Below are 20,280 nucleotides of genomic sequence, written 5' to 3'. Positions count from 1 at the left end.
TTAGTGAACTGCTTGTCCTATTGTTCTTTGAATACTTTGCAAATTCAACCAAAAAATTCAAAACGGGGAGGCCAATGCCTGAGTTTGCGTTGCCAAAACACGCAACACCAAAAGAATAAAGATTGAAAGACCTACTGAGGGCGCTAGACCATTTTGACGGAGTTGTTCGCTTGTCAAGGTTGCGCGCGGCCGGCATGCATGGACGGTACAGTGACCTGATTGCCAGTAGCAACAGACCAAGCGATCGTTGATCGTTATCCGCTGAGTGCACTGTGGCGGTGCCGGTATGGCAATAACTTGTCAGTGTGGTGGTCTGCTTATTATTTGTGTGGAGTTTTTAGCCAACAAAACACTGCAACGGCAAGTGATCATATTATGGCAGTGCTTGGTGTTCGGTTATTCGTCTGGGTCAGGCGTGCTAACTGGATATTTTTTGTCCTGCAGCTCTGACTGTTAAAGTTAAGGTAAATCGGCCTACACTTCTTAGAAATCCAAGTTTCAAGTAGTCTTGCTCTCCCTGCATGTCTTGGAGATAGGCCTACGAGGCTAGTTAGGCCTACAACTTCTAAAAGAAGTAGGCCTAGGCCTACCACAGTAACAGTAGCCTAGTACTAGTACTCACGTCTTTCTATCAAGCAGTCCCTGTTATCAGCTTTATTAAGCACATTTATCAGCTACTAAGAACAACGGCAATCAAATTAGCGTGTCAGAATATAAGGACTTTTGACTTAACCTTAAACTCGAGATCAAATACAATTCCTTGTTAATTTTGTTTAAATTTATTCTTGTCCTGCGCTGTCCTGCCTGGTACTTGGTAGAAATTCCTCCTGTTTTCTTGACTACTCAGTACAAGGCTAGTCTAGGGAGATTAACAAGGAGGCAGGATCCTCATCCTTGGTCACACCAGTCTGAAACTTCAGGGCACTGGGAACTAGTAGGTCTAGGCCTGTAAGTATAGGTTAGGTCTAATTCTGTAAACTGACTAAGGTTAGGCTCTAGTCAGTAGTTGCTTTAAAAGGAAATTCCTCTGCATAAAAATTTACTGTTCACCCATTCTGTCCTTGTTAAATGTGTTTGCTTTTTTCTTGAGAAATTTCTATGCATTGTGTAGAAATTTACGGAAAAATGCTCTCACAACATTATCTGCCAGCAGTGGAGTTTACAGGAGTCATTTCCTAGCCTAGGTAGCCACAGCCCAAATGTTACTGACATTCATGGGAGGCTTTGTGCATCCCCCCACGCCATGAACATTTAGAGCTCGGGCTACTCATTGTGCTCAAGTTACACCTTGAGTTGACTCCAGCACTCCATTACTGTGTATGTACATGCTAATATTTGAATATTATTAATTTATTTCAGATGGAGATTTTTTAAACTGAAAACTCCAGCAAGGGCAAACACATCTGAGTCTTTTGTCAGTTTTGGAGTATCGGCCTAATTTTTACTGTGGAACAAAATACTGCGTTTTGGCGGACCCTGGAGTCATGATCAACATGTACATTTCCCAGGAGTACTGAACAGCTGTGAGAACAATCAAGATGCCCCAGAAAAAAATATCCATAGGTAAGCTGATGAGTTTATCAATTTTGTATAAAGTCCCAATGCTGGTGAAAGTTGGAAATGGATTTTGAATGCCTGAAAGAGATGTTAAATGTTGGACACTGTGTTAAAAAGAAACCCTGTTTCATCACATTTTTCTGTATCATTAAGACGCTTTGTTTATTTTGTCTCGCAGGGAGGACTTGATGAAAATAAACTTATTACTGGTTCCTGGGAGCTGATTAAAATCACTTTATGCATGAAATACCTAGTTGTTTGGACTCAAGTTCTAAGACTGGAGCTTATGTTAAGGGTTTATGTGTGCATTGATCACTTTGACTTGGTCAAGGATGACATGACTAAGTTAGACACTACTGTAAATGCACCAGTTAAGAAAGAAGGATGCTGACAGAAGAAAAATTGGGTTGGTCTTTAAATTAGATAAGGAGGAGAAAGTTGATAAGTGGTTCACGTAATATGCGGTGTTCATTATTACACAGACTATTTGGCTATATCTGGCAACTACAGGCGAGCAGTATTTGACATTTGTTGCTGATTACAGAGGTGTTTATAGTGTTTGTACACCCACACTATCCGTATGTTGATAAGTGGCAGTAGAAATGCCATACAGCTACATGTAAAATACAGTCAGGACGTTTTTACTTTGAAAAATTCTGGCCTCTAGCCGGGTAGCACCGTATACCGGTAGGCCTACATTGTAAATAACCTATTGAGAGTAATATGACAAGTTTGCTCAGTATTTCAAATGATTCCCACATGTAGCGTGCAGGACTGTGCTTTAGTAACAGAAGTGTTTGAAATAGAATATGCACACACAGATTTTAGCACAATGATCAAAGTAAACAATACCCTCCAATCTATTTCCCTGTTGCCATGGCAGCAGTGGACACCCAATCCTGGGCAGATAATTTGTCAATAATTGCCAAATGATATATCTTTCAACAGACTGCCGGAGTAAATAATGACGTCTGTACAGGCTGGGTTTTTTTCACTGCCATTTCAAATACATGTACCGTACCTCTTGACTTGAATATTTTTGGTTGATTTAAATAACCAAACAGCCTTACTGGAATCAAGTTCAGTACATTTTTCCTATGTACCGGTACATAATACCTACCTATTTTTCACTCAACCGAACCAAATTATGAGTAATTCTAATGTTGTAAGTAATTTTTTTGTTGACAGCAGATGAATGGAAATTGTCTTTGACATTAGTTTTTCTATTGTCTGTGAGGCTTCGCTGCTTAGTTCAGTGTTTGTTGTTCCAGATGAAGTCAATTGTGTGGTTGATGACCTTTGGTTCTCTATGCTTGTTAAAAACTGATCCCTATACACTATGTTGGCAGCTTGCATTTCAATAAAGATCCAAAGTTTCTAGATTAGGAAATGTGTTAAGTGTTTGGCACAGTTGATAACATTCCAACAGGATTATTGGAGTATGAGTTATTTAGGTTAAATGACAAGATTTTGATCAATTTACCTGGTCAACATTCTCAAAAGGGGATTTTTTCTAATCAAAAGTGAACTGCCCTTACCTCAGTTTTTCTGTCTGAGTAGAAGATATAGATCCAGTCATTTAAAATTATTATTCTTATTTGTTGACAGTTCCACCAGTGGTGACTGCTGATGACTTGGTGAGTTCTTTTTCATATAGTTGCATTGTCAAATGTCGAATATTCCTTTAAATAATTAACTGTGTGGTTTGAAGCCTCCCTAAAGATTCTCTGTGACAGGACACTACCTATATTAACTCCACATTTATTTCAAGTAGTTCTTATACATGTACAATGTAGTGTGCAAGAAAATTTGGTGATGATTGTCATGATAAAGATATGCCTGTACATGTACATGTATGCACTTGTAGTTGTAATTTTTTAAGGAGGTGGGGTTAGTAGTGAGTTGAGTGGGGTGTTTGCATTGCAACTCCACTTAAAGTTGATTTGAACAACTGCCTGTTTGCAGTTCACTTTCCTCTTCACAACTTCACCTGACAAACAGATAAACACAACCATTGTTCCACTGCTTAGTACTAGAAAGAATATTTTCCGCACACAATTCTGTTGGCCTTGGGAAGTGAGAAACTTTTAGGCATCTGTGTGGGCTCTCAAAGTGGTTTGGTTGGAAAAATTCTGTTGGGCAAATATAGATTTGTTGGAGGTGGGGATGAAGAGAAGTCAGGCCTGGAAGAGTTATTTATCCAAGGATATTCTCAATATGTTCTGTTAATCCCTTTCTACACATTCTAATGGAATTCATTATTTAAGGTAATCCTACTTTAATCCACATGCACACAATGAGAAGTCTGCAATGTGAAAAGGTGCAACTTTACAAATACACTCAGTGTTGATATATTGTGAGAACTGGCAGTGAGACTGTTTTGGAGAAAAGTTCACTAGAAGCTGAAGTTTTAGTTTTTGGAATCTGTAACTCAGAAACTGACATTTATTTGGTCAGTACGGTACATGTACTCATTGTTGCTTGTGATCCAATGTCACAGTGACTGCTGTCTCGTGAATGATAAGGATTGTAAACTTCAAGACCTTTTGGAATCTTGAAAGAGTACGGTATTGTTGCTTGATAATCAGAGGATCTTTATAGATGAGAGAGGTTGAACCGTTTCTTTAATTGTGCGCTTAAAATTAACTTTTTCATGACATCTGAGAATCTTAAGATTGACAAAGACACAAGGGGCAGCCAATTCCATTTTTAAAAAATATCAGGGGCCATCCAAAATATTAGCCAGGCTAATCAGTTGTACGTACAATAGTATAGATGTGGCTCAAGGCACGACACTAGTAAAATATGTCAGAAAATGTGTAAAAAAATTAATCGTAACATAAGCAGAGCAATCATTGAATGTGTGACATCATAAAAACTTTTTTGCCAGCTCTTGGACTACACTGACTATACTGAGTATACAGTGTTATAAAAATACATCGACGAAAGGGTAAAATGCATCATAAATGTGAAATGCAATCCCTTCTGCCCAATGCAAAGAACATCTTTGGAAAACCCAGTAGACAGTACTAGATTTATAAATTTGTGCAGAATACCCCTTATTCTACAGATCTTGTCGCTGCCATTTTGTCATACGGTAACAAGCTGGAGTTGTTTGAACTCATTTTTGAAACACTCTGAGGCTTCCTTATGTTGCATAATTGCCAGGCCCATCCTGCAGTAGAATGCTTCAAAGACCAGCCAAATTTCCCTGGCCTGATCCATAATGATGAAATATTCAGAAGTTTACTGCTCAATTATTCAGGCTTATCTTTCCCAAAACCTTTGACTACAAGTATTATGCGTGCATTAGTCAGCTAACGAGGCACTCGTAGCCTCCATTGGGTTTCTTCATGATTCACCTGCCTGGTCTTCAAAATCTGGAAATCATATAAAATTGTCTGTTTGCGTTTAAAGCTTGCTGTATTGTGTAGTAGGCAGAATGTACTTAAGGTCTACATTGTACAATGTATGTTCTTATCCCCATGTAATAAAAAGTACCAGTGACCCTTGATACAAATAACTCCTGCCGTAGCAACCTTTGTATTGATGCCATATTACTATCGTTGACAGTGGCTACTTTTTATGAGCAGTAATTCCACTTCAGCTTATTGTTCATTTTTGTCCAGTATGTAGTCTTGATCAGCTCTTTGCACCACTGGCAAAGTACATTTTTCTATTTAAAAAAATGCTTCAAATCTACCGGTAGACCTGAAACTGGCAGTGTAGCGACTGCTGGTTGATAGGGTTAACTATTTTATTATTTGGGGTATTGGAATCGATTTTGCAAAATGTTTGTGTAATGTGTTTTTTTTGGTAATGATGAGGTTAATTATATATAACGGGTTTTCCCTTACCCAACGTATATTAACATTATATTATTAACGTATATTAATTAGTAAGGGCAAACCCGTTATATATAATTAACATCTCCCCAACGCAAAAATACATCTTGAAAATGATGAGGTTGTTGCAGTTCACATTCAGAAGGAAAATCACTATGGCACCTCATGCTCTCATCTGTCAATCACCCAGCCATAGTAACAAAGGAACAATAACTGACCCTCTTGACATTTTGACATCCCCTTAGCAACAGTTGGTATACCAGTCCTGTGTTGTCCATAGGCCTGAGTTGGGTCAAAAGACCAGACTATATTGACTGTTTCCTTGAAAAAAAATATTCAGTCAGATCGATGTTGGATTTCAAATCCGGTAAATAAGGTTTGACCTTTCAAGTTACATAATGGTTAGGAAGTTCCTGATTTAAAGGGATCTTCAAATTGCTAATTAAATATCTTGGTAGTTTAGGGTTTATCAGTGTGAATAAATGTAATGCCATGAGTCTTCAGTGTACGACAAATAGAAGACATACTTTAATGGGAAGTTGTAGAAAAAAAAGAAGGAAAAGAAAAGAAAGAGGAGCAGGAACAGAATTGAGTGGCAGGAAATTGCCACACATGTACACTTAACAACAGTCAGCATTGTTTAATCATCTGTCTTCTACTATGTTTACCTTTCAATCAAGTGTCAATGTTTGCTTTTGTGGCATGTCATCTGACCAGGATGTTTTTGCAGAGGGGTAGATAGTTGGCAGTTAATGAGCTTGTAATTACTGTTTGTTCCAAATGCCATAAGGCAGATTGTTTTTTGGACAAATTTCTTTTTTCGGTTTATGTTTTAAGGCAGAAATGTCTTGAAAGTTTTGATTGTGCAAAAGGTAATTTCAGACTTCTTTAACTATATAATTATTGTATTTCCTAGTTTTGTGTCTAAAAGCATGTTTCCTTCAAAACACAAATAGCATAAATATATTTACAAGGTCCTTGTACATGCATTCGTCAAAAAATAATGTTCGTACTATAGTTACGTGTACCTAAATTCAATACGTATATGGCGTCATAATAAACTAAATGTACATGTTATCTCAAATTTATGAAAGAAGTCTATTTATTACATTTATGCATACCACGGTACATGTATGTTAAATTGTAAAATGAAACTGCATTTGTAAGTCCCACTTTCTGAAAACCTTTCAGGTTATTTGTAATTATGTTGCACCCGCTGACTAAATTATGAGCAATGGCCTTGCCAATTTGTGGATGTCACCATAGTAACAAGGCTACTGTGTTGCAGTTATTTCAAGAGCTGACCCTTAATGGTTTGAAGCTGACTGACATAATTTATCAGGGCCAAAGAGCTGGCACTTGATAAATTCTGATATTTACTTGCTTATGAAGTTCAAAGTTGCAACTGCCCATTAAAAGCCTGAACATTAACCCTGGCAACGACTGAGGAACTGGGTCACATTGTCTGGTTAAATTATTTCAAGTGCATGTTATATGCGCAGGTACTGGTAGCAGGGAATGATGCTTGGAGCTATTGGCAGGTTGTTGTGATGACATTGGAGGTTTTTGTTCAAAGCAGTGCAATTGAATGTTGGCAAGGTACATGTAGCTGGTAGCTTTTGTACATCACTGAGTTGGCCAATTCTATCAAAGTGTACTGTGTATGCTTTTTCCCCCTTGATTGTGATTTGATTGAACTCAAAACTCACTTGCTCTCGGCAATGTCAAAGCTTGATAGGCTGCAGTGTTTAAGTCACTTGCTCTTGGCAGTCACAGCTTGATAGGCTGTAGTGTTTCACTGTCCTTTGTCCTCAGTGTGTCTGATGTCATCTAAAGTTTCAGCAATTCAATCCATTTCTTGAGAGGGCCTGGCCTTGTGCGGCAAGCCAAATTAATTTTTTTTTCTGTGAGCACATGCCGGTGGAATCTTGAATCGTTTCCAAAGTCTCACTTTCAGGCCTTGGAGGCAAAGGTCACCATTCACTTCTCATGAAATGCAAAACTGCTCAGAATTTCTAGATTACTTAAATGAAAAATTCCTTCAAGTACATTCCTGTTAGCAAACAGTTTTGAAAGTAATGTTTTATAATTAAAAGACAAGGGAGATATTTGGAATAATATTTATTTGATGCATGTACATGTATGGACATGTATGGATGAATGAAGCCTAGGGATATGTGTATACATGCTAAATATTGATAAGATAATTAATGCCCAGTCTGAAAATCTTTTCAAGTTCAGTGTACGTGTACATACACTGTACATTTGTTCATGTAGGGATATTTATTCTTTGTGTTCTTCTCAGCTAATTTTTGTTTTGTTTAATCAGGGTAGCCTTGTCAGTAAGTCTTACTGCTAATTATGATGGCCCTGAATATAAAAAACAAATTATTACATACTAACATGGAAAAAAGACACTAAACAAATCAAACAATTAAACTAAAAACCCCCAGCATCACAGATTAAGAAAGGCATAATCAAGGAAATGGACTGTAAAAAAAAGCTATCTGGTAGAGTTATCCAACTTCATATACCCCACCATAACAGTTGTGTAAACACAAAGTGGGACAGAGTACATGTATGCACAGCCAGGCTTTACCCTTTACTTGTACCAGTACTTCAAATCAAGTTTATTACTAAGTGTAGAATTCCTGTTGAGGTGTTGGATTTCTGTCCTGTGATTGAATTCCTTGGGATCTAATGTTATCAAGAATTTCCTAATTAGATTGGAAAAGGACAGAATGTTAACTAGGAGAGCCGGATGGTGGTTAAACACTTGATGGAAGTTGCCTTTGTTTTTGTTCTTGATAGGTTCTGAATGTACAGTTTAGCTTGGATCAGTTCCTACTCGGACTTGGGTTTTTTGGGAATTTCTTGGAATGTAGTAAATAGCAAAACAAAGCAATCTGTAAATTTCAATGAGACGTAAAAAATATTTAATGCATGTAAATACATTGCAGGCTCATTTAACCTTGACTGTATGGTTTATGCATATCTGTTTCCACTGAGGTATTTCCCATTTAGTAAATTAATGAGGTAATTTGGAAGCAATTCAATTTCCAGCCCACATCTGAGGCTCAGGAAAGATACAGTAGTTGGCTTTTTGCTGCATTGAACCCCATGCATTGGAAAACAGTTGATATTAATAACATTTGTGTTGGCCTTGGGATGCCATGGAGGTAGTTCGGGCTTACGAATCATGATGAAGATACAAGGAATTTGAATTGGCTTGATGATAATGAACTTGGCAAATTTCTAGGAAGAGAAAGCACTTAATTCATACAAGAATTTCTCTGTCAGTGGGAAAACAAACAGCTGAGGATACTTCTCATCCTTTCTGTTTAACTTGTGATACTTCTGCTTCCATTTGTTATAATATTCATTTTGATGAATGCCTCTATCTGGTTTTGATATTGTGGCTAAAGAACAGCAACCTCAATTACTTGTACTCAATTTTTGTCTACTTTAGGAGGACTTCTTGGCCACTGATGACCTCTTTGTTGACTACTTCAATGCATTCCTTCAGCTTCCTGTAAGTGTGGAAATTTTTCCTCCAAAACCTTGAGTATCAAAAACGATTGAGGGTAACAGCGATAACAATGACTGAAGTACAGGTGTTTGATGTTTGCCTATGTGTTATTTAGTTTCAAATCATTTACCAAATGACTCCAATATAAACAGGACATTTATACGGTATTTTCGAGAAAGAATCAAAGTTTAGTTTCAGAGGTTTTGAGGAAAAACAGATTAGTTGCTTCGGGTTGATTGATGAATGGTTTTTCTTAGTTTAATTTCTTTAGAATAAGGTCACTTTTTATGCAGTGATTATTTGTTTATTTATTCTTCTAAACAGACCTTTCCAGAACCCCTCATTTTCAACAAGGAAAAGCGTGGTTTTGAGGTAGTGACTTCTGCCAAGCAGGCTCTGAAGGAGAAGATTCGATCTCTGGTCCGCTCCCAGCAAAAACCCAACCCGATATACACTGCTACAAAAAAGTTCATGAAGTCGAAACTACCACTTGGAGCGAAGCTGCCAACTGGACCGTTGTATACAGAGGAAGATTTTGATGTGAAGACCAGCTTCACGGTGCAGGTATATGGACAATGTTTATGACCTGAAGGTGATACTGTTTAGCTTAGTGATTATAGAGCCTTTGTAATGAGTGCAATTGAAGAAAATCTGGCTGGTTTATTGCTATTGGCTGTGTCTGAGTAAACTGGCAATGGCTTAGAGCAGCATGCCCATTAATGGAAGGTAACAGCAGACACAAACCGTTGGCTTCCGGCTAGCATTGAACTGAGGACATTCATTGGCTGTGTCTGAGCAAACTGGCTATGGCTTAGAGTGACTCGCCCATTGATGGAAAGTTATAGCAGCCACAAATAATTGACTTGCTTGGACTTGAAATGAGGTCATTTGAAGGCTGCTCTACCAGTTATTCTGCTACATGTATGTCCAAAGCATCCACATGTATGATAATGTAAACCATGAAATATAAATTGTAAAAAGTATTTGAATTTGTTTGTTTGGTAGTGTCTCAACAAGGAGCAAGGAATTAAGTGGATTAAAGAGGAAAGATTACCGGCTTTCTTGCAGAGTGATACTTACTTGGAATTCAGATTGGCCAAACTTGTCTCACAGGTAGAGGTAAGTACAATTGCGTGGACTGTACGTGTTAGACCTGTTGAATTAAAAAAGAAAAATGACTTCTTTTTTCTTAGACAAAGGTCACTAGCTAGTATTAACCCTAACACTCTTCAGTCCTCCAACAGGTGAAGGATTGAGGAGTATTAGGGTTAACGAGGAAGAGTTTGCCTGTTGTATATTTGTACAGTGTGTTAATTTTGTGTTTGTTAACTTGCACAGATAAATTGCATGTGCCAACAGTTTTTTCCATGTGCAGAGTTTATAGGAAGAGTGGGTTGTAAAATTAAGATGATATAACCACAAGGACGCACTTCTTTTTTTGTAGATTGCTGCTAAAGACAGTGACGTGCCCATTCACCTGTACGTTGATCCTACCTACACTCCATTTGCTATTGAAAAACCACCAGTTGTTGAACAACCTAAAGTGGATGAGCAAGGTATTGCAATGCGTCAAATGTTTGTCTGCATGGGAGAAGCTCACCCTACGCAATCCAAGGAATGGTTTAGTGATGTTAAGATGAAATCTAGCACAACCACTACCAATTCAGTACAGCCACGGAGTTCAGATGGTTTCAGTAGCTCACGACCGGCGAGTGGTCGGCCTTTGAGTGGTCGGCCACTCAGCTCATCAATGAGTATTTGGGATCAAGTGACAGCTGACAGTGGGATTGGAAGCCCCTGGAGACAAGACTCCTTCAGTAACTCCAACTTCGACCCAGTGAGCTTGGATGATATTCCTAACAGTGACAAGATGTTTCATAGTCCTCACAGGTTACGCTCACCACCTGTTTGGCGACCTCCTATCGGTGATGATTCTTGTATGGTTGCAGAGAATGTCAGAAACAGTGGAAGCTATAGTGGTCCTGTGCATGTAGCTACAGTTGAATCCAAACCAAAAGTATCAGCAGAGGAGTCACTGGATGAAGTTGAAGAAGATGAAAAACTGAGTACTGAGAGTGGGTTTGATGCTGAAAGTCAACAGCTTAATGTAAGCGATAACGAAAATGAAGAAGACTTACCCGAACTCCAGCCACAACCGATCCGAGTCTCCACTCTGGAGGACATGGCGACTGTTGTCGTGTCTTTTGCTATTAAGTCTGCCATTACAATGGCAACAGATCTATCCCAAGATGAAATCGATACCTACATTGATGAGAATATTTTGAAGGCACTTGATGTTTGTAGTGCTGATTTGACTGAAGAGGCATTGCACACCATGGAGGTATCTCTATCCATGGAACAGAAGAGGCCATCAATACTGAAAAATGGCTTGGATGTTCAGGATGACTTGAGGACAAACAGTCGAATATCTCTAGCAACTGTGGGCCAAGATGATGTGGAAGAGGACTCCTTATTTGACAGTGACAATGAGAATGACACTGATGAAATTAAGGACCCATTCTTCTCGAAGCTCAGATATAGTTTTGATTTGAGTAACAAAAGAGGATTGGATGGGTTCAAAAGATTTCTTTGGGGTACAGCAGGAGAAAAAATTTGGAACCTATGGTTGGATGTGGACCGTGGATGTATGATTGATGACACAGAGGTGCAACAACAGTAAGTCATCAGCAGGTGTCATTTCCGTCTTTTACAGTTAGGTTAAGCAAACTGAAGTCATTTCTCTTATTGTTATCAATTCAGCATTAGCGAATCCTAGTAAACCCCCAAATTATTATTCAAGTCCCAAATTTGAGAAAAAAAAGGTCCAAGATTAAAACACAACCTGTAAATTCTGGTTATTAATATCGACCGTGCATTGGTTACTTCAGCTTTTCTTTGAATGCATTCATTATAGTGCAGAAAATATATACGTACACATAGCAACATAGCTGTTTGGATCACTTCTGTTTCAAGTTGCTGTATGATGTTTCCTTGGTCTATAGTGTTGTACCAATCCTAGGTATTGTTCAATATGTCATGTTTGCAGCAATTTTACAATATCCCTAAACCTTGTGCAGTGATATTTTATTTTATTTGTTTTGCTTTTACTTTTAGTTTTTTGGGCCAGTTACGAGATAAATATTTGAAGTCTGGTGGGGTTTGTGAGCTGCCAAGAGAGGTATTGCAGTCTCTCAGACTTGATGCACCATCCAAATGGACAAGTATTGACAGATTAGCCAAGATACAACCCAACATTATTGCACCACTTCTCCTTTATTGGTAAGATTTTTTATTCGTTTGAAATAAATATGCATTTCCTCTTAAATTTCCTTGATTTGTTCCAGTTCCTAACATGCGACTGAAAGTGTCCGGGATAGTTTCAGGAATAAACAGCCATACTTGGCACACATTTGTCTGTCGTTTCATTTATTTTGTGGAGTACGTGGTTTAACAATGATTGCGCACAAACAAGAGTTTCAAAGCTTAATGTTAATTTTTTTATTCCAAGATTAGTAACAGACAGCAGGGCCTTTTACCACCATTTTTCAAAAACGCTGGATCACATGTACATGTGTTTTGTCTTAATTTCTTTTAGGGCTCCTCGATTCCTAATGCGGGAAATGTACACTGGCAGCAGCAGTAGTGTAGCAACAACCAATCAGATCTACAACTACCAGAAGCTTCTCAACAACAGCAGCAGCAGCAGCAGCAGCAGCCATCCTGAGCCTAGGACTGTCACTCTTCTACCTCTGCGACCCAAGACATGCTGGCCAAAACTTAGACACAGTATAGCTCTTCCAACAGAAGTATGTACAGAGCATTTATTCTTCCAAGAAATGTTGGATTTTATGTGCTTCTTTTATAATGCACAAAAGTGAAAATTGCCAAACAGGAAAGAAAAGATGTTTCTGACATGGAAGAAGACACTTTAATGCAAGTGTTGCACATATGATAGGTGTGTTTTTTATTCTTGTACATGTATTGCCTTTTGTGTTCAAAATCATGATTTTTTTTAACATTAAGCTACCTTTGTCATTTCATGCAGGCATCAAATAGAAGAAAGACGTCTCCAAGTCCCCCTCAAAGCCGCCAATCCCAACACAGCAAGACGCTGCCCAGTCTGCCCATCTCCAGCTTAATGACTTCAGTCACTCCCAAGAAGCCTACTCATCACTCTAAGACAGCTTCTCCATCAACACCTCGAAAGATTACCATTAGCATTGGGTCCAAGATGAAACCTAGCCCTCCTACATCGCCTCCACCTGTTGACTCCCGTTCAATTAATAAGAATCTCAGCAGCCGGACTGCTTCTGCGGATGTAGCTTCTGAAATACTAGAACAAGGAGATGCTAGATTTGGTGGTAGCAGTGGGATGAACCAAGAAAGATCAGTGACTATAGGAGCTGAGGAAATTGTTGGTGAGAAGGAGCAGGAGAAAAGTCAAGCAAGGTAAGAAGTGATTTGAAGTTGAGACTTTGTTGTGATAATCTGATAGTTTGGTATTTATAAATGTCAGTTATTGGAGTGAATGTGTATTACATCTGAAGATCTGGTGTATGAAGATTTGAAACATGGATACCCTTTCTTCCTATCCTAGACCAAACACACCCTACAAGCCCAAGCGACCAAGCTCTGCCTCCTCTACATCAAGTAGTGTTGCCACAGAGGAAAGTGAGTTCCTTGGAGGAAATCGAATGGAGAGTTTATTAGAGGGACTTTATCATGAAAAGAAGGCAGGAGGATTCTTCATGGCTTATCTGGAGAAACTAGACAACCCTGTGAGTATTGAGATCTGTAGAGTAAAATGGGGCTCCTTGAACCTACACATGAAAAGGCTTCCCTTAAATTTGTACTGTTCATGTGTGATGTTTGATTCTTATTCTTGAATAACTTGCTGCATTTATACAACACTCATCTGTGTAATTGCTTAAAAAAATTCACATGAATGTATATTCCAATGAGCATTTAAAAAAAAAAGCAAAATCACTTTGTCATTCATTTGTACATAATCATCAAGGAAATCATCTAGATTCATTCATGATTCATAGATATGTTGTTATTTTTGTTGATTCCAGACTCTCATCAACTGCCTGAGTTGTTGGCATGAGTTGCAGGATTACCATGCACTCTTCTATGCAGATGTCTTTGATTCATTTAGTCTACATAGAAAAGCTCAGGTAGGTATTGCAAGATTCCATGACAATGATCACCCAAATGCAGCCTCTCTTTGACGGTCACATTTGAGTTGGAGGCATTTTGGAATGTTCTTTTCAGAGAGATGTGGATCAAGACTGTGCATGTTCTACCTGGATGCGATTGTATTTTAAACTTATGAACTTAATATTTATTGTTGATTTATGTACAAAATAGAAATTAATTTATGATCTTAATTGTCGTAGTGAGTTTAAAATTTTTTGTTACCATTCCAGGCCATCAATTCTAAGTACATCGTTCATTGCTGCTTTTATGACATTGAGTGTTCCTCAGCTGTCCGGGCTCAGATTTATCGCGAAGTGTCTCCTCCATTCGAGGAACTATTTGATGGTGCAGAGGAACATGTTCTGGAAATGCTAGTGAAGCCTTGGTCACAGATGAAGGGTAGTGATATGGTCCTCTACAATAAGGTTGGTAGTTTTAGTACATTTTGTCGTGTTGTCAGATGGAAGTGCGTTAAATTGAGTAGTGAAATCCTGTAATCATCAAGTTAAATATGGAAGAGATGAAAGTTTACTGTCACTGCTTTATGTTGACAGAGATTCTGTATTTGTCTTTCATTCATCAGATTGAATTAATCTCTGAGGAGAGACAGCTGGATGCAATGAATACCAGACAGCTGAAGAATCTAACAAGACGAGGCTTCATCAAAGAGGTAAGTAAATCGAGGAGTAGACATACCAAGGATGTCCTACTTTGGGCTCCGCATGTTGCATTCACAGAACATGGGCCCCATAATTTAGCTACAAGAGACCTCACCCCATGACAAGTAATTGTTTGAGATGTAATGGCTTACTGTCTGTACTGATTTGTCTCAGCGAATCTCTACACCTGACTTCATGCTGGATGAGGATGATGAGAGTAAGCAGGAAGCTTATTACCAAGCACTCAGAGAGAAGATCCCTGAGGAGTTCAGAGACTATGACTTCAACAAACTCATCCACAATCGGCTGGAATTGGAACACTTCCGCAACTTCCTAGGTTAGTTTCAAGGTTTTTTTTCTGGGTTGAGAATATTTCACATTGGCAGAGAATACTGCTCTAATTAAGGTGTACTTCACTGTTGACAGTTCTCTGGCCATGCACCACAGAACTGTGGAATTGATAAAAATGTTGTAGCCTAACAATGTCTGAGTTTCTCTTCCAAATTTTGTTTGGAAAAAATAATTTCGTTCTTTTGTTTTGTTTGACCAGAGGATAACTACGCCATTACTGACTTGATGTGTTGGATGGACATAGAATCTTTCCGCCGTACACCTTACCTTGATGCCAACAAACGGGACACAAAAGCCAAGGATATCAAGACAAGGTATCTGAATAAGAAGTATTTCTTTGGTCCCAACAGTCCAGCTACAAGACCTCAGCAGAATCTGGTAAGTTTATATCAGCACATGACCCAAAACAGTAATGTTTTGTTCTTTTAAAGAATAATTTGTTACAGTTTGAGGCTTGGTAAAAGAATGAAGTAACTGATGTTACTACAACGTTGTTTCAGGTGATGCAAGCTGGTGGAGGCTGGGGCAAACTGCTTTTAGATCGACCTCCTGACCCCATCCTGATAGAAGCTCAGAAATATGTCCGTCAACGCTTAGAGCGAAAGTGGCTTCCTATGTTCCTTCAGAGAGAAGATTTCCAGGAGAGACAGCGGCCTCATATCAAAATGGAGGACGTGGTGAATGATGTTATGAATGCTAAGAAACTGCGTTCCATGGCTATCTATAGGGTGAGTCAGTCCCTTTGAGTTTAGTTCACTGATAGCACAATGTGACTTTCGGTTCGCAAAATAATATCAGGGGTGTTAGAATTCAGCTTTTGAGCTGATTTCAGCTTTTTTTGTTAAGATGTTGACTCTGATTGTCCGCTTTTTGTATACCTGGTCTGTACAAAAGTATGGGAACTGTTTACATTTCAGTTTTTTGATAGCTGTTTTCAGTTTTAATTCTAAGTGGCCAATCATGTCCACCCCTGATTATTGATGGGTTCAAGTTTATCTAAAATTTTGGTTAATAATTTCTGTTGTGTTGATCTCATAAAATCTGATTGTGCTTTTTTAACAGATTCTTGAAGGACGATGGGTGTCATCATCTCGTGACATCATTGCCTTCCGCCAGGCTTTGATGAACCCCGTCACATGCAGTCACTTCAGGAAATTTGTATCTGTCAAGGGAGACAACTTGGAAAATGATGTACTTTTTTGGCTGGAGGTTCAGAAATTTAAGGTCAGTCGATTCAAGATTTGAACTGTCAGGATATCCTTAAGGGTGTGTAACTAAAGGGATGTAGTCTGAGACCTTAACGTTGTTCTTGACTCATTTGGCTTACTGTTTTGTGTGAAGTATTTTCTTATTTTCCGACTTACTTTACTGAAATGTTTTGTTCACGTGGATTAAATATCTTGGGTACAGTTCAATTTTTTGATTGATTTTTCACAACATTGTTTTGCGATCTGTTTTAGGATATGTACCACTCCCATAGTGACGAGTCTATCATCCAACAAAAGATACAAGCCATCCTTCGCTGCTTCATCATGTCTGAAATTCCTCCCAATCTTCACATTGATATCACTCCTGAGATGGCTGAGAAGATCATGGATAAAAGACCAAGAGAAATGGGTCCTTATGTCTTCAGAGAAACCCAGGTAAATGGAACTTTCTTTGACATAACTTGAACATCCGTTTACCATGCAAAAATGAATTCCCCCAACATTTCCTTTTTTTTAATACATGTATTTAAAACCAAGCTCCTCTTTGTGCTTTTGCCTGCAGATGACAGTTTTCAAGGTACTGTTTCAACACTGGGCTGACTTCCAGAAATATCGCACTTCCCTGTCAGAAGAGAAAATGCTGTATGATCTCGAGAGGAAGAGAAAGAAACTACGACGTAAGGAGATGGAGATGAGGCGAATGGAGGAAGAGAAGGTAAGAATCTCTCTATCAGTCAGGTGATTAGGTCTGATTTTACTTCTCTAATTCCACTTAATCTGGAATAATGACCATTTTCACATTCACATTATATTGTGTCCTTCAATTTTTAAGGAGGCCCGTAAGGGTGAAGATGACCAAAACAGCATAGATTCCAAGTCCTTGAGTCGCCGTTTCAGTGTCTTCGCCGAGTTCTTGGATGAAGGAGAAGATGAGGAGGATTATGAAGGACAAGAAAAAGTTCACTGGAAATATTCTGACTATATGACAGCACTGGATAGAGAACAGAAATTGCTGCATGGAGATGATAGAGCATCGAGCATATTGTCCGGTTAGTGTCTCCATGCATCCTTGGTGTCTGTATCTTCTTGTTTTAAATAGGGAATAATGCTGATCAATTAATGAGTCAAAAGATTATTTCACAGATTGAATGATTATGAAATAATAAGTGTTTAAGCATTATTGATGAGAATGGCCATGCAGTCGGATCAATATAATACAGGTGATTCACAATAGTGCACCTCCAAGACTGAGTCTGTAATATGTTGGCCAATCACAATGCATGAAATCTGTTGACCCTATCCAAACATGCATTGGGTCGACGGATTTCATGCATTGTGAAACGCCCGTATTGGGCCTATTTCATTATATTGATCAGTGCGTTACAGATTTATTACTCTTATTCACTGGTTTTCTTTGCAGCTATTGACAGCTACACTGAGGAACAAAACTCACAGGCTAGATCTAGCAGGACTCCACAGAGTGAACAGGGTACTGACTCATCAGACAAAGGTAAGTATTGGACCAGAGACTGGGTTCTGGATCAACGTGGGTATTTCTTTAACCATGAGGCTGTTTCCATTAACCTGGCTACGGCTAGCAATAACTCACTAATCTATGGGAAATGGCAGTAGCCCCAGCTCGTGGCTTCCATAACCTGATAATAACCCTGCATGTTATTTGTTGCCATACTAGGCAAGTGATTTTGACACAGGCTGAGTGGAAACATTAACTTGGTGTAGACCATTGGTAGAGAACTTATAGCAGCAGTATAACATTGAGGTAACATTCCTACACACTATATTACAGGGTCCAAAGGAAGATATAAGACCAGAAACAAGGCTGACAGCCAACCCCAGGGCAAAGAGGTCAAGAAAAAGGTCACCATGAATATACCAACCAAGGTTGAAAGTCAAGGGTCACTGAAAAAATTGGCCAACGGAAAGGAGGTTTTGTTGAATGGTCATCAAAGAGAAAAAGGAAAGAAAAGAACACCGGCTGTAAATGGCTCAAGGAAGAGATAAAGCCAATGGACGCACCAATCACAAAATAGTATCGGAAATTGGACCAAAAAGGTCCAATTGCCTTGCAGAGGTTCTTACAATTTCAATCCCACCTACTTTTAAAATGCAGATTTTGTAAAATATATTTCTGTACAAATGATATTTAGTGAATTTTTGAATAGCAATAGTCAGCAATGAGCTGTTTTGTTTCAACACAAGTTAACACTGTGGTATAAATGTTGCATTACATACAGAGTCGATTGAATTCTACGCATCACTGTCTTTTTGTGTGTATTTTGCCATACATTTCAATTTCACTTCTGTTTATGTATATACACTTTTATTTATGTTTAGTGTTTGCTGTACTCTATGTATATTTCGTTCTTGGTTGAAGTTCATCTAAATATAAACTTAAGTGCCTTAATATTGCTGCCTTTGTTGCACAAAAACCTTGGACTAAAATTCAGCCACAATAGAAGTACATGTATATTGACATTTTGTTAACTGGATTTTCTAAGACTTTTTCACGAAATGCAAATTTTGTGTGCATGTGTGTGTGGTTTTTATTTAAAATAGTGTTCAAATAATGTCTATTTTTCATGACAGGCTTTTGGAAATACTCTTCTCAAACTGTTTTAAAGTGTACATAATGTGTTTAAATGCAAATTTTATTCAAATTTGTTTGTTCACTATTTATGCCATTGTGTTTTCCCAAATGTTTGCGGACGAACAGATGTAATAATTCCTCTAAACCTTGCCACGTTGCACTGAAAGAGTAGTAAAGCTAGACATTGTATTGAAATTGTTAGCACCTTGTGTGAAAGAGTAACATATTAAAGTGCTCTTAACATTTTTTTAATTTTAAATGTACCCGCACAGTTCAGGTTCAGTATATTGGTAGGTTTCATATTGGATATCACAGCATGAAAATCTGACACCCAACTGTGTTGTGAAGGATATGGAATGTACAGAGAGACGAGTTTTTGTTGATGTAAGAAGGGTATATTTAGACCTTTCAGCCTTTTTATCAAGCTGTCAAGGGTTACATTTACCCTTCTGTGGTTCAACAAACACATCATATAGCCCTTAGAATTTAATGAGCTTGGAAACAAATATTTACTTTCTTCAGGTAAGCAATAAGTGCTGCTAATGTGTGCTTGAACTTTTTAAATTGTTGCCAAATAGAACAAAATAAATAGACTAAATTAAGGAGTTGCCATTACTGCGGTGGCACTGCACTTGATGAATGTATGCATTTGGCAAATCATGATACTCTATTTGTCAAAGAGTTATGTAATGCAAACATGCATGTACTACCTGTCCATGAACGTTGTGCTACTGTAATAATGGCTTCTAATTCTAGTCACTGAATAACACTGCAATTCACATACAGATTCAACATTTAGTTAGAAAGGAAGAATGGTATCAACCTGGCATAAGACAGTTGTGTCCACCAATCTGTAAAAATGACCAACAGATTTTTGAAACAGGTGAATATGGATAAATGTACATGTATATGTAAAAGCACTGGTCCCATCCGTAGTCTCAAAAGTACTGAGCTTTGAGAATTTCTTTTGGATGAAAGTAATTGATTAGGTTTTGTTACCTGTTTTAATTGTTTAAACGGATTGGCCATAGAACAATAAAGCCCACACAGGTTGCTGAAGACTACAAAGATAACAGAACAAAAATAAAATATGGGCCAAAAAATATGCCATGTTTGATGTAAAATGTTTTTAACATGTTTCAGCTTTGTGCCTAGTCATGCTAGTATTCTATTGGTTCATTTTCCACTAGAAGTTTCTGCATCTCATGAGCCATGTAGATAAAATGAAACACACAGTTGAAAGTCTTGCATTACCAAAATTGGAATATTTGACAACTGATTTCATAAGTAATTATAATTTTCTTCATAACATTTTTAAAATTCA

At 38.2% G+C, this 20,280-nt stretch overlaps 1 protein-coding gene across 1 annotated transcript; it reads left to right on the top strand.

Moving 5' to 3' along the window:
• The first annotated feature begins 185 nt into the window (after positions 1–185).
• Positions 186–20,061, top strand: rgs22 (regulator of G protein signaling 22). The gene is made up of 23 exons (XM_022234947.2): positions 186–464; positions 1,360–1,563; positions 3,166–3,194; positions 8,872–8,934; positions 9,256–9,495; positions 9,937–10,050; positions 10,376–11,607; positions 12,046–12,210; positions 12,527–12,737; positions 12,977–13,380; positions 13,529–13,709; positions 14,007–14,108; positions 14,361–14,555; positions 14,714–14,800; positions 14,964–15,126; positions 15,340–15,518; positions 15,641–15,868; positions 16,203–16,364; positions 16,601–16,783; positions 16,911–17,063; positions 17,181–17,397; positions 17,769–17,858; positions 18,156–20,061. The coding sequence occupies exons 2-23, from the start codon at positions 1,539–1,541 to the stop codon at positions 18,368–18,370; spliced, it is 4,638 nt and encodes a 1,545-aa protein (XP_022090639.2). The 5' UTR covers positions 186–464; positions 1,360–1,538; the 3' UTR covers positions 18,371–20,061.
• The last annotated feature ends 219 nt before the right edge of the window (positions 20,062–20,280 follow it).

The sequence above is a fragment of the Acanthaster planci genome, linkage group LG18 (genome assembly GCF_054643075.1).
Source record: "Acanthaster planci isolate LZ-2023a linkage group LG18, COTS_SCS, whole genome shotgun sequence".
Lineage (NCBI taxonomy): Eukaryota > Metazoa > Echinodermata > Asteroidea > Valvatida > Acanthasteridae > Acanthaster > Acanthaster planci.
The sequence above is the reverse complement of the archived record's forward strand: the minus strand, read 5'-3'. Positions and strand labels throughout refer to the sequence as shown.

Bases quoted from the DNA above. Each gene is read 5' to 3' on its own strand.
- rgs22 (XM_022234947.2), top strand. From the start codon at position 1,539: ATGCCCCAGAAAAAAATATCCATAG. The intron at 15,519-15,640 runs GTAAGTTTATAT...ACGTTGTTTCAG, and splicing joins CAAGACCTCAGCAGAATCTG to GTGATGCAAGCTGGTGGAGG. The intron at 17,859-18,155 runs GTAAGTATTGGA...ACTATATTACAG, and splicing joins TACTGACTCATCAGACAAAG to GGTCCAAAGGAAGATATAAG.